The 13,868-nt window shown below is 36.5% G+C and overlaps 1 protein-coding gene across 15 annotated transcripts in view; it reads left to right on the top strand.

Moving 5' to 3' along the window:
* TCF12 (transcription factor 12) overlaps positions 1 to 13,868 on the top strand; it is a 382,270-nt gene that overhangs the window by 139,311 nt on the left and 229,091 nt on the right. For all 15 annotated transcript variants that reach the window (XM_063639405.1, XM_063639407.1, XM_063639402.1 and 12 more), the window contains one exon: positions 8,984 to 9,057. In XM_063639405.1, the coding sequence (XP_063495475.1) occupies positions 8,984 to 9,057 (74 nt within the window). The remainder of the gene's footprint in view (positions 1 to 8,983; positions 9,058 to 13,868) is intronic.

Below are 13,868 nucleotides of genomic sequence, written 5' to 3'. Positions count from 1 at the left end.
GCAGTGCCTCTCCTTTTTTTTTTTTGGTAGCTTCTCTAGGGATATTAACATACATCATTAACTTCTCAAAGGCTATTCAAAGTTAATATTGTGCCACTTCACATAAAAGGCAGAACTCTTGACCTTATAGGTCTATTTACTGCCTTCCTTTATGCTATAGTTATCATGCGTATTACATCTAAATGCATTGTAACTCTTAGGAGAGAAAATTATTTTTTCTTTCCTAAGCTCTATGTGTTTTAAAGACATTAAAGGAAAAATTAGTCTTTTTGTTTATTATATATGATACTATTCCCTAGGATGCAGGTTTTCCTCTGATAACATTATCCTTCAACCTGGGCCAGGTGCGGTGGATCACACCTGTAATCCCAGCACTTTGGGAGGCAGAAGCAGGCAAATCAAGCCCAGGTCAGGAGTTTGAGACCAGCCTGGACAACATAGTGAAAACGTATCTCTACTGAAAACACAAAAATTAGCCGAGTGTGGTGGCGTGCGCCAGTAATCCCAGCTACTTGGGAGGTTGAGGCAGGAGAATCGCTTGAACCCGGGAGGCGGCGGTTGCAGTGAGCTCAGATCATGCCACTGTACTCTGGCCTGGGTGACGAGCAAAACTCTGTCTCAAAAAAAATAATAATTATTATTATCCTTCAGCCTGAAGAACTTCTTTTAATATTTCTTATACCTGGTAATGAGTTCTTAATTTTCTGTTATTTGAAAAGGTCTTTATTTCAACTCCATTCTTGAAGGATATTTTTGCTGAGTATAGAATTCTGGTTGATAATTATTCTCCCACATCCCTCAACCCCAAGCACTTTAAAGATATTTTTTTCACATCGGCTGGCATTCATAGTTTCTGAAGACAAGTTCTTAGTTATTTGAAGTGTTGTTACTTTCAATGTAGTATGTCACTTTCTGGCCATTTTCAAGCTTTTCTCTATTTTTGGGTTGTCAGCAGCTTGACTATGTTGTGTCTATGTATGGTTTTCTTCTTATTTATACTCTGTGGGTTTCACTGAGTACAGTCTTTAATCAGTAAATTTGTGTCTCTCACTGCATTTGTGAATTTTTTGGCCTTATTTCTTCAAACACTTTTTTCTACCATATTTTCTTTGTTCTCTCATTATACCTATGTTAGTCTTTTAAATATCTTCCCTTACGTCTCTGAGGCTCTGTTCATTTTCTTTTAAGCCTTTTTCTCTTTTTATCAATTGGATAATTTCTGATGATGTGTCATCAGGTTCACTTACTATTACCCTGTTATCTCCTGTTATCTCCTGTTATCTCCATTTACTCTTAAGACCGTCCAGGAAATTTCTTTCTGAATTTCAGATATTTAGTTTTAGGTGTGTGTGTGTGTGTGTGTGTGTGTATGTGTGTGTGTGTTTTGAGACAGAGTTTCTCTCTTGTTGCCCAGGCTGGAGTGCAATGGTATGATCTAATCTCACTGTAACCTCTGCCTCCCGGGTTCAAGCGATTTTCCTGCCTCAGCCTCCTGAGTAGCTGGGATTACAGGCGCCCGCCACCATTCCCAGCTACTTTTCTGTATTTTTAGTCGAGATGGGGTGTCAGCATGTTGATCAATCTGGTCTTGAACTCCTGACCTCGGGTGATCCACCTGCCTCAGCCTCCCGTAGTGCTGGGATTACAGGCTTGAGCCACCGCACCCAGCCAATTTTAGTTATTTTTAATTAATTTATTTATTTATGAGAGAGAATCTCGTTCTGTCACCAAAGCTGGATGCAGTGATGCAATCTCAGTTCACTGCACCCACTGCCTCCCAGGCTCCAATCAATCCTCCAATGTCAGCCTCCCATGTAGCTGGGACTACAGGAGCACACTGCTGTGCCTGGCTAATTTTAATTTTTTTGTAGAGTTTTGCCGTGTTGCTCAGGCTGGTCTCAAACTCCTGGACTCAAGCAATCCACCTGCCTTGGCCTCCCAAAGTGCTGGGATTACAGGAATGAGACACCACACCTAGCTTAATTTTAGTTTTTTTTTAATGTTTTCTTTTTCTTTGTGAGATTTTCACTTTTTTTTTTTTTTTTCATCAAAAGCATGTATCTTTTACTTCATTGAGCATAGTTACAGCATCTGCTTTAATGTCCTTGTCTGAAAATTTTACTTTGGGTCATCTTGCTGTTGGCCTCTGTTGATTATCTTTTCCCTTGAGATTGGGTTACATATTACTGTCGGAGAATTTTGGGTATTATGAGTGTTATTTGTGGAAATTTTGGCTTATTTTCATGTTCTTCCAAAGAGTTTTGATTTCTTTATTTTAGTGAGCCATTTGCTTTTGGTTAGACTCATAGCGAAAATTATCTCTTGCCTGAAGTGGGTAGCTGCTCAGATCTCAATTCGGTTCTTTCAGTCTCTGCTACAGACTGCCTTGTGCCTGCCCTGTGAATGGTGTTCCAGGACTCAGCCAAAGATGTGGGCAGAGATAAACCAAAAATTTGGGACCTCTCTTTTCTGGCCTTCTCCCTTTTGGAATTCTATCCTCACTTTCTGGTGACTGTGGTCATCCTGTCTCTGTCCTCTTTTCCTTCAGGCCAAAAACAATGGAGTTTCTGTTGGAATTTTAGTTACTAGAGGTTATGGCTGCTTGCCTGCAGGACAGAGCTTTCAGAATGAGAAACTCACCTGTGCTGGTCCCTGAAAGCTGATAAAAAGAGAAACTCACCCATTCTGGTCTCTTCTTCCAAGTTTATATTTTCATCCAAAATCAGCCTGTTTTTGTTTACTCCCCAGAGTCTTTATGTAGTTGATAGCAAGCTAGCTAGCTAGTTTCTTTCCGCCAGCCCTAGGAATTATAGTAACTATTTTAAGAGAAAGAATAGTAGGAGATGAGTTCAGAGAGGTGGGAGACAGAACCTGTAAAACATTGTAGACCATTGGGTTTATTAGTAATTCTGAATGAGTTGGGAAGCCATTGGTAGGTTTTGAGCTCAGGATGGACATGATTTGGTTTGTTTTTAAAAGGTTGCTCTAATAGGAGGGGCAAGAAGAAGGGAAAACTTTTAGGAGACTATTATAGTAATGCAGGTCAGAAATGATTTGATTGTGTTAAAAATAGCATCAAGGTTTTGTTTTTTGTTTTTCGTTTCTTAAAACTATGTTTGTAGTGCTTCTATGGAAGAAAACACTGGCATTGGTCTTCAGATACAGGGCTTTGGTATATTAGATTGGGAGAATACTTGCTTCTCAGGTACGTTGGGAGGGCCCTTCCTTCTTTCTAGAAACTTGACAGCAAGTTTAGGGGAGTTTTAAAGGTAGCTCAAGAGCCTTTGTCAGTGTTGGAATGTCTGTTCAGACAGTCAGAACAAATCCTCAAAATACAGTGACCACCATATCACTATATAGTTCCCATTAAACAATTCCCAAGTCGACCCCTGGGAACATATTACTTTCAATTCCTGGCCATGAGGCAGTTTCTGTTTTTCTTAAAGAGGTAGACTTGGCGTTTCCTTTTGGCCCTGTACTCTTACTTCTTTGATTAAATCAGTCACTGGGTTTTCCTTTTGTATCTTTACAGGGCATTTGTATCAGGGTGATATAGCTAGTAACAATAATATAGCAAAATCTAGGTATGAAAGTCATTTTCAAAATTAGTCATTTTTTTGAATGAAATTTGCCATGGGTTTATTACCTTATTGTACTGTCCTGTGGCACTAAAGACTTTAATGGAACATCTGTACGTGTAAATCTTTGGTCTCAACAGTGCCAAACAAAAATTCTGATGCGATTATCAAAGATGACCGGAAAGGGTGATTCCTTCTAATCTTTCCACTGGACTTACTTTCTTACATATGTGTTTTTTTGTTTTTTAGACTGTTTTATTTGACAATTCACTGCACAGAACCTAAATTTTTTATAAGTAAAAAAATCTCTATAACTAATGTTATATACTTTAGATGAGGTAGCATGTTTTAACTTCTATTAAATTCCCTTGCGATTTTAATATTTTCCTAGCTTTTCCCTTTTTTACTAATGTGTAGCATAATAACAAAGCATTTGTCATTATATTCTGACTGATCCTATTTCACAATGAATTTCTGGGAAAATACATTTGTAGATTTATTTCATGAGCATCTAAAGTGTGAAAAATACAATAAAAAATCTCGGTGTTGGTTTTTTAGGTGTATATTAATTTACAATTGGTTGCAGCCTTTGAGTCTTATCTAAAGGAATATCCTTATCTACAAATAGAATTGAATAAAGACACTATTAAAGATAGACACATTCATAGCTTTGGTTATCTGATATAGCTATCTCCAGTCAGAATTCTTTCATCAAATCATTTATTGGATCCCCCTACAGCAGATGGCAATCCTGCAAAGTATATTATGTTTCCCTTATTTATGACAGTGCTGAGATTTGATATTTTTGGAGTACATTTTACTTTCTAGAATAAAAATTTGATTTTAGTGCTACTAAAGGCAGAGTGCACATGTCCACCAGAGGGTGAGGGGAGAAAAAGAGAGAAATGTGTATGTGATTTTCCCTGTGCCCTTGCTCCCAACTATATGTGGGTCTCTTTCCCACAGGGATAGGCTCTCATTTATGATACCCCAGCAGTATGGCCAGATTGAATTGCTTTTCTTACTGCTTTTGCTACAGGGATATCCTAACCATTTCTCTCATTCTTACATGCTGTTTCCCTGTTTCATCCTTTCATTCTTTCTTGGCTCATCAGACTCACCACTACTAACTGAAAGTATATTCCCATTTCCTGTCTTATTTCTCACTTTACCCTAGTCTTAGTTCAGGGTGGCAGAGTCTTTAGTGATAGGTCTGGTAGTGGCAAGTGGGAAGAGAAAGAACTGGTGTTCATGTCAGCAGGTTTGCTCCTAATCCTTCCCTTTTACTTTCAGGCAGGTCTTGCCTAAGTCTCACCAATTCTTTAATGATGGTTTACTTACTCAAACTCTGCAGTGTTAACAATAATTTGTTTACAGGGCCCATATGTGGTGCGGGGCTGCGGGGAGGGTGGAGGGAAACACAATAGGTGCTTAGGGCATAGAAAAGCATCTCCTCCCACCAAAAAAAAAAAAAAACAAACCAACAAAAAAAAACAGTTTCCAGTTTTTGCTAGTGGATCAAAACCTAGAGATGCACATAGGACTCTGGTGTCTTGATGAAAGGGAAGAAGTAGGAGAGAGGCTGTGGGATAGTTTTTGATTGACACTAGAAAGAAAATACTCTTAGTCAAATACTAAGATGGGAGTAGAGCATAAGAAGGTAGTCTAAATCTGTGTTCTTCCAAGAAAAGGGAGTAATGGCATATGTTGGACTTGGCCAAGAAGTTTACCTGTTCCTCTAAGAGTCTTATTCTCTGAAACCTTAAAAACTTGAATTTTACCTTTTTATTCCTTCTTTAAGGTCTCAGCCTTTTAGGGAACTGCCTGTATATATAGTAACTTATGATTGCTCTTAGTTACTTTTCTTGTTAAATGTTTTCACAAAAGAAGGAGGCAGATTGCTTTTGTTAAGTTCACAAACTGTTGTTTTTAGATATGAGGTCTAGAATTTAATGTTCCTTACTGGAAAATACTTAGTTAAAACAGCATGCTTTTAAAAATGGAGCGCATAGAATCAGAATATATGACATTTTACTTAATTGGTTCCATTCAGAAAAGCAGGTACTAAGAGATTATCTATATAAAAGGTTAACAAGGAAAAAGATAATTTAAGTCTTTCTGTTATTGATCACCCCTTTTAATCCTGTTGAGTAGAAATGGAAAAAATTTATTAGAAAGTCAAATAAGACTCAAAAGTGTTTCTATCATTAATTATTGCTGAACTTTCTCTTACATCTGCCATTTTGGTTTATGAGTCAAGGAACTAACTTCTCTGAAACTGTTGAATTGGCATGCATATACTAGAAACAGGAGTGATGAAAATAACATGGGAATGATAATTCAGAAATATCTTAACAGGAAAAATGTCACCCCTCATCACTGTGTTGCAACTGTGGTGTATTTTCTTGTCAATAAGTATTTTTTTCAGATTTTGGTCAATTTGTATAATATCTGTGTTAAATTTATCTTCTGTGTGTAATTTCCCTTTTCTGCTTACCTGGTCTTATGGCTGAAGCTTTGGAAAGTTTATTATTCCTGTCATATTTCTGTGTTTGTACAGCCATTGTCTTTAGCAGAAAGGAGTCATTGATGCTAAAAGATGACTCTTGCCTTTGTCAGTGCCAGCCACGACCTTTTACTCAGAGTCTGGATATGTTAACAATAAAACTACAGAGCTTGAGTTTAAAACCTAGCCAGATTCTTGTTATTCTATAGCATTCTTTGAGCCCCTTGTCATGTCCAATATCAGTGGTATGTACTACTCTTTAGCTGGTGATTCCGTCACCTAATTAATTACCATTTTATTTCATTAGTCTTTGCTTTATTTTGTAGAAGTAGAGTCACTTGATGAAAATTGAATATGTAGTTTCACATAATTTTGTGTGTCTCTTAAATTTTGCTTGAGATGTTCTCTGTAACTGGCACCCATCTTTCCTCTCTCTATATATTTTTACAAATGTATTTAAAATACACGCAAAGCTGGGCATAGTGGTTCACACCTGTGATCCCAGCACTTTAGGAGGCCGAGGTGGGAGGATTGCTGGAGGCCAGGAGTTCAAGACCAGCCTAGGCAACATAGTGTAAGACTCTGTCTCTACAAAATGAAAAAAAAAATTAATAATTAGCTGAGCATTGTGGCATGTTCTTATAGTCCTAGCACTGAGGAAGCTGAGGCAGGAGGATCACTTGAGCCCAGGATTTTGTGGTTGCAGTGAGCTATCATCATGCCACTGTATTACAGCCTGGATGACAGAACACGAACCCTGCCTCTAAATGAGATAAAAATTAAAATACACATAAGCCTCATTTATTAATCATTAGATATAAGAAAATATAAATCATAAAAGACTAAGTTATGGTTTGATTGTTTTCATCAGGACAAGATTCATCGAAATCACTTTCCATTATATGTTCAATAAAAGTGATTTTTAAAAATACAACTTTTCATAAAATTGTTTGCAGTTCCATATGTTAGTGTATTTTGTAGGTTTATGGTTGTCTTTTTCTTGGATTGAGTCTCAGAGGAATACTTGTTGCTATTCTACAGTGTTGGTTGCAGAGAAAATGCTTGGAAGATAGCCCACTGGTATCTAATGATACTGGAGAGATGGTAACTGTTTTTTTGTTTGTTTTTTTTGAGATGGAGTCTTGCTCTGTTGCCCAGGCTGGAGTGCAGTGACACAATCTCGGCTCACTGCAACCTCCATCTCCCAGGTTCAGGCTATTCTCTTGCCTCAGCCTCCCGAGTAGCTGGGACTATAGGCGCCCACTACCACACCTGGCTAATTTTTTGTATTTTTAGTAGAGATGGGGTTTCACTGTGTTAGCCAGGATGGTCTCGATCTCCTGACCTCATGATCCGCCCGCCTCAGCCTCCCAAAGTGCTGGGATTACAGGCATGAGCCACTGTGCCCGGCCAGTAACAGTGTTTTTTACATGACATTCCCCAAACTCATAGAATATCTCTTAAATTTGGAACTTTAATACGAGCTCCACAGGAATGAACAAAACACTGTTCACATAATCTCTGTTTTCAAAGCCTCTGGTTCATTTGAAATTGTGCCTGGAATGTTGTCTATACTAGATACTCATCTTTTGTACTAACTCTTTTTAAAAAGTTATTAAAATATACATTAGTCACTTGATACAGGAAGTACAGATTCATAAAAATAATAGAGTCCTAATAACTAAGTTAGTAATTAGTACATTCTACTTTGGAAACTGACCCCTCCCCCTTCCCTGCTTTTTGTTACCCATCCTTTCAATTTGGCAATTGTGTCACTATAAAAGAGCCTTAGTAATCATTGCAAATTAATGGAGAATTTGTGGCATTTAATTTATTACATACCACATTCTCACCTAAACTACAGGGAAATTACAGAGGGACTTCCAGGAATATCTTGAAAGAAAGATAATTGCTAAACTTAGCAGAATGTTGTCATTGTAATGTCTAGGCTGTTCTCATGAAAGAATGAAAGAAAGAAGTCAACTATTTCTGTGTTGATGAATTTCATCATAGAATGAAACTCAGAAGGGGTTAGAGAAGTGTACCCTCCTAGCAGTCAAGGATGAAAAAGACTGGAGTCTTCAAAACAGAAGAGGTAGAAATGGCTGGATTGAGAGATCTCCAAGTCTTCCAGCTTTTTCTGGGGACTGATTTGGAGGTGAAAATAATGGAGCCCAAGTGTCAGAAGATGTATTAAGGATGCACAATGAATTGTTTTGTTGGTTGTGGCAACTAATTCTTTCTCACTGTGAATTTTCTTTTGCCACCTTCATAAGAGTGGAACTGCTTATTTGAAATCAAATTGTGTATAATTTTAGAAGAGATGGAAGTGTTACCCACAAAATTACTAGGGTGAGTTTTCATGTCATTTTGATTTTATATAACTAATGTTGATTTGATATAGTTGATATAGTTAGATTTAGTTTGATGTCATCAGTTAAGAATATCTGATCACTGATCAGAAAGAAACCAACTTTATTAAATCGAATGATTGTCTTGCTTCATTTTCTAGGGCTTAACTATGAAAAATGAATTATTCATGTTTTCATGTAGGCAGTACTAAACCAGACAACGTTTGGGGGTTCATCTACTCCTAGAAGTAGCAGTGCAGGGCATGGGGCAGGATGGAGAGACTATGCCCCATTCTAAAGTCTGCAAAGAAATATTTTGATTCTGAATTACTATAATTTACATAGGGTATTGCATGAAGATTGATGGAGCAGTGATGAAGATACTTTGAAGTAACTTATATTTTACAGGTTTCTGAAGCAAGGATTGATATTTAGCTCTTCCACGAAAACACAAATACCTCTTGCTAAATTGTACTCTGCTGTCCCGTGCCAAAAAAATCCACAAAAGTATGTTCTTAGATATATATTTTATTCTCTTCTCTTTTTAGGTATGGATGAAAGAGGAGGTACAACATCTTGGGGAACAAGTGGTCAACCAAGTCCTTCCTATGACTCATCTAGAGTAAGTTTGCTGATCAACCCTTGATTAAAACTGTAATTTGGCAGACTAAGTAATTTCTTTCGTATATGCTGTTTCTTATGAGAAATGAAAATTAGTTTCTTTTCATGGAAATATAGTAGAATACCTAGTACCTTTTTGTTACATTTAGTTCTTTTTATAAGCTGTCAAACTTTGGAGATTTATTTAATTTCCTACAGTTAAATACTCTTGGTGTTATTTGTACACATGAACTACCTACAGTACTCTTTACTAAAGAGCTTGGAATGCCTAAGTGCTCTCCATAAGTATTTCACAATTTTTCTTTATGTGTTGTTTATTTGCTTCGAGAGATGGCATTGGCTTTCAACATACTAACTTCCAGCCTCTCTCCCTCATCCTTGCTTCAACAGTCATCAGCCCTTTGCATCAGGAACTCAACAGCCCTGCTTCTTGGAAGCATATCAAAACAGACATAACAGATGACATTTCTTAGTTAACAATTAAGAGAAAATAGGACCAAGCCAACTTTCTACACACTGAGGTCACAAGGTTAGAGCCCTTTCCAGCAAAAACAAAAACAAAAAACCCCCAAAGCTTTATAAAATGAGACCAGGAGATGGAAAATTAGATCAAAGAATTGGAATAAAAGTAAGCACTCTGCTCCCAGACTTTCTCTAAACTGACGAGGTAAAGAGAGACTTTTCCAGGATGGGCATGGTGGCTCATGCCTATAATCCCAGCACTTTGGGAGGTTGAGGCAGGTGGATCACTAGAAGTCAGAAGTTCGAGATCAGCCTAGCCAACATGGTGAAACCCCGTCTCTACTAAAAATAGAAAAATTAGCCAAGGCATGGGGGTGGGCACCTGTAGTCCCAGCTACTCGGCATGCTGAGGCAGGAGAATCGCTTGAACCTGGGAGGCAGAGGTTGCAGTGAGCCAAGATGATGCCACTGGACTGAAGCCTGGGCCACAGAGTGAGACTCCATCTCAAAAAAAGAAAAAGAAAGACTTTTCCAAAAGGCCATACTTTAAATGAATAAATTTCTCATTTCTCTCAGAATTAACCAAGAGAAGAAAGAGACAAGCATAAGATTTATGGGTAGTTAACCCTAGAAGCAAATTGCCTTAATGGGAGGAAAACTGAGTAAGTGACTGAAATGCGTAGTCTCAGTATGGTTTACACAAGTTTGCATTGAAAAGTGCTGAGTTAAAATACCTTTTAAAATACGGGGTTTTACTGTTGTATTTGGCTGTAGCCTATGTTTAATTTATCTTAAATCCTTTGGAAAGAACTGGGATAGTCATATAGAATCCAAAAAGATATATAAAGAGGCTGTTAAAGGTGGGTTTTTGTGTTTCACTTTTGAGAATCAGAGGCTGAGAAAGCTACATTGTAGTTTAAAGAGCCCTATGCTGAGTATGTCGGGACTTGGATTTTACTATGAACTGTATTGTGAACCAGCCATTTAATCTTGGACACACTGTTTTTGTCTTAGCCATTTAATCTTGGATGCATTGTTTTTGTCTTGAGGCTACTTAAACTGGTTGATATCCAAATTTCCTTCCACTGTTAAACATTTCTGATTCTTTGAGTAATACTGTGAATATGTGAGATAGGATCTAGTTTAGATTTTGAAGGTAGGAATTTTATGTAGTGGGAAACTCACAGTACTACTTATTAATATTGGATTATTTTTTTCAGAGGCTTGAGTTACTTTGTAATAACATGTTATTTCGTAGAATGCATTAAATGGTGACTGGGTGCCTTACATTTATCTCTCTTTCAGGCTTTCTTCACCGCCCCCCCCTCCCTTGAGTGCTGCATAGAATTTTAGGAAAAAAAAAAACGTACTAATGTGTCCAAACACTTACGTGATTTATGAAATTAAGTTTTCCTTCAGACATGAAATCCAAAGCAAATCTTGCTTTTCTTTTTGCTATTTATAGGTCAAATGTGAAATGCTGTGTTTTACTTAGTTTATTTATTTTTAGTATGTATTATGTACAGTGAAAAGTTAAATTGATTGTATAGTAGGCTAGTTTTCATAGAACCATAGAAACCACATATGTATTTCTACCTGTCTATTGAGAGATCAGATAGAGTGAAGATTTAATGCTACCCTTCTTTATTTTTGTTCCCATTGAAATCCACTCTTTCACTAATTTTTCTCCTATCCTAGTCATCGTCTAAACCTAAAAGGTTTGGTGAGTTAGTTAAGAAGTTTTTCGTATCATTTTCAAACAAAAATCTGGATCCAATTTCCAGCTGTTATTCCCCTTAACTCTTCTTGCCAAGGAGAACTTTATGGTTGTCTTTGAAGCCTTCCTCAGTACTACTTTATAGGGAAATTATCAGCTTTTGGGGTTTCATCTTTTAACAGTATTCACCATCTTGACGATTTTTTTTCATAATCACAATCATAAATGGGTATAATTGTGTTAATAAGAATCTCAACTAAAGTACTTCATTCTCCTATTTTAGTATATTGAATTTCTTAAATTCTTATATAAGTACGTTGAGGTTCTTAAATTCAAAAATAAATATTAATGTTGGCTAAAGACTAGTTTTGACTTGTTAGTTAAAAATTTGTCAACTTAAACAATGAAATTGCAGATACTTCAGTAGAAATCATGTAAATGAAATTTATTTAGACTTTATCATATTATATAAATATTACATTTCTATCAGCAAATTCCATTATTTAAAAATAATTTGATTTTCAGTAACATCACTAAATAGAAATTTTTTATTATACTTTTTATAAAATTTGAAAATGCTTAGTAGGCCAAAAAATGGGTATTAGAAACTGCAAAATGAGTAATTTATTGGAGTTACAATATACCTGCTTTAAACTTACATGAATTGAACTATCTGAGCTGCCATTCTATCCCTCTCCCATTTCCATGCCAAACTATAAGGGAGAAACAGTACTTTCTTTACAATAATATGAAACCATATTTGGCAGATGAACCCTATTAATATTGTATAACTGTATGTTACTGTATGGGAGTAGTTACACAAAGTCATGTTGATTGAACTTATTCTTTGTTTAATAGCTTTTCAAGGGAAATTTTTGCTATGTACACTATTTGCCTTACAGGGTCCTGACTTTAATTGTAAGATACCATTCTACTATAGTAGCCTGAATGCATCAATGAGCTCCACCTGAGTCATGTAGTTAAGCGGTCACAAACTTCTCATCTCTGTGTTAGGCTTATACCCATTCTTTAAGAATTAGGAAAAGTCACTCTAGCACGGTTCCAGTCTGTGTGTCTGCCCTTGCTTTTACCAAATCCACCAGAAAAGTAGCCTCGCAGTGTAGAGGTGGTTAAGTTTCTGGTTATCAGAAGTACCTACAGCAATCCATTCAGTGAAGAGGTTTCGCTAGGTTGACGTAAAAATAGACATTGTACCTAAGAGTGGTTATAGAAGAAATGGTAGGCATGGTTAGCATTCTTAGGCATTGTGGATTTCACATTTCCTAAGCATGTCTCAGCATGTTTGAGACACCCAGAGGGAAGGAACAAACATTTGTGGTTTGTAAGCTGCAGACCTCTCTACTTTTGTTAGAGTCCTGGTTTCTGCACTCTTCATCTGCTGCCCACCTGTGCAGAGAGCATAGACACACACATGAACATATAGATAGAATCATGTTGTGAATAGCACTTCCAGTTTTAGAAATTTGTGAATGTGGTGATAAAGGTAAAGCACCTGAGACTGAAAGGAGTGATTAAAATCTCAGGTAGTTTAGACATGGGCAAGAGATCTAGTTAATGAGTCTGTTCTGTCTCTCCCTTGTTTTTTGTTTTTTATTGCATAGAAATGTTGGTGTACCAGGCATAAAGGCCAGAGAATATTGTGGTGGTTCTTGTTAACTAAAGTGTTAATGACTTACTCTAGTTTCAGATTTTTTTTTTTCTCTTCAGAAGGCTGTGCTTAAGAGCACAGACTGTGAAATCATACTGCTTGGGTATATATCATAACTCTGCCACTTACTACCTGTGTGATTCTGGACAAGTTATTTAAGTCTAGCGTAATTTGGTTTACTCATCTGTGAAGTGGGGATAATGATATCTGTTTCATGAGGTTGTTGAGAATTAAATGAGGCAATATATAAATTGCATAGATCAATGTCTGATATGTGGTGAGTGCTATGTAAGTGTTGGCTTTAAACCTATGTATCTCAAAATTCATCCACTAGATCTATATTTAACAATTACACAAATTTAAACACATGGATACATTTGCAAATATGCTGTATTCTAAGTGTAATAAATGAGAATTATTTGCTGACTCAGTCATGTTTAATTTAACTACTTTTATTTCTTTTAAATGTATGAAGGACATAAATAAAATCAATTTCCCTTCTTCAACTGTTCATTTCTTTTTTGGGAAAGCAACAGTCTCTTCCTGCCAAACTTGGATATAAAAGTTAGCAGTCTTTCTAGTATAACACCTTATACATAATGGGTGCTCTATACATGTTTGCTGAATATAATCAAATTCGGGAACAATCATCAGATTTACTAGATTAATTAGGCTTGGAGGTTGAGGAAGGAAAGAATCAAAGTTGATTTAAGATGAAGCTTGAAGTAGGTGGTGGTAGTATTAATGGTAATAGTAAGTGATTTGGAAACTTGTACTGTGTGACCATGGGAAAGTTACTTCTATGTGTCTTAGTTTTCTGGTCTCTAAAATTATAATTTTACACGTATTTTGTAGGGTTTTGGTGAAGATGAAATGTAATAATAGGTATGAAGTATTTCATTTGTTGATATAAATGAGAACTGCCATTACTATTATTATTTATAATAATTTGAAGTACATTTTC

The sequence above is a fragment of the Symphalangus syndactylus genome, chromosome 5 (genome assembly GCF_028878055.3).
Source record: "Symphalangus syndactylus isolate Jambi chromosome 5, NHGRI_mSymSyn1-v2.1_pri, whole genome shotgun sequence".
NCBI classification, from domain to species: domain Eukaryota; kingdom Metazoa; phylum Chordata; class Mammalia; order Primates; family Hylobatidae; genus Symphalangus; species Symphalangus syndactylus.
The sequence above is the reverse complement of the archived record's forward strand: the minus strand, read 5'-3'. Positions and strand labels throughout refer to the sequence as shown.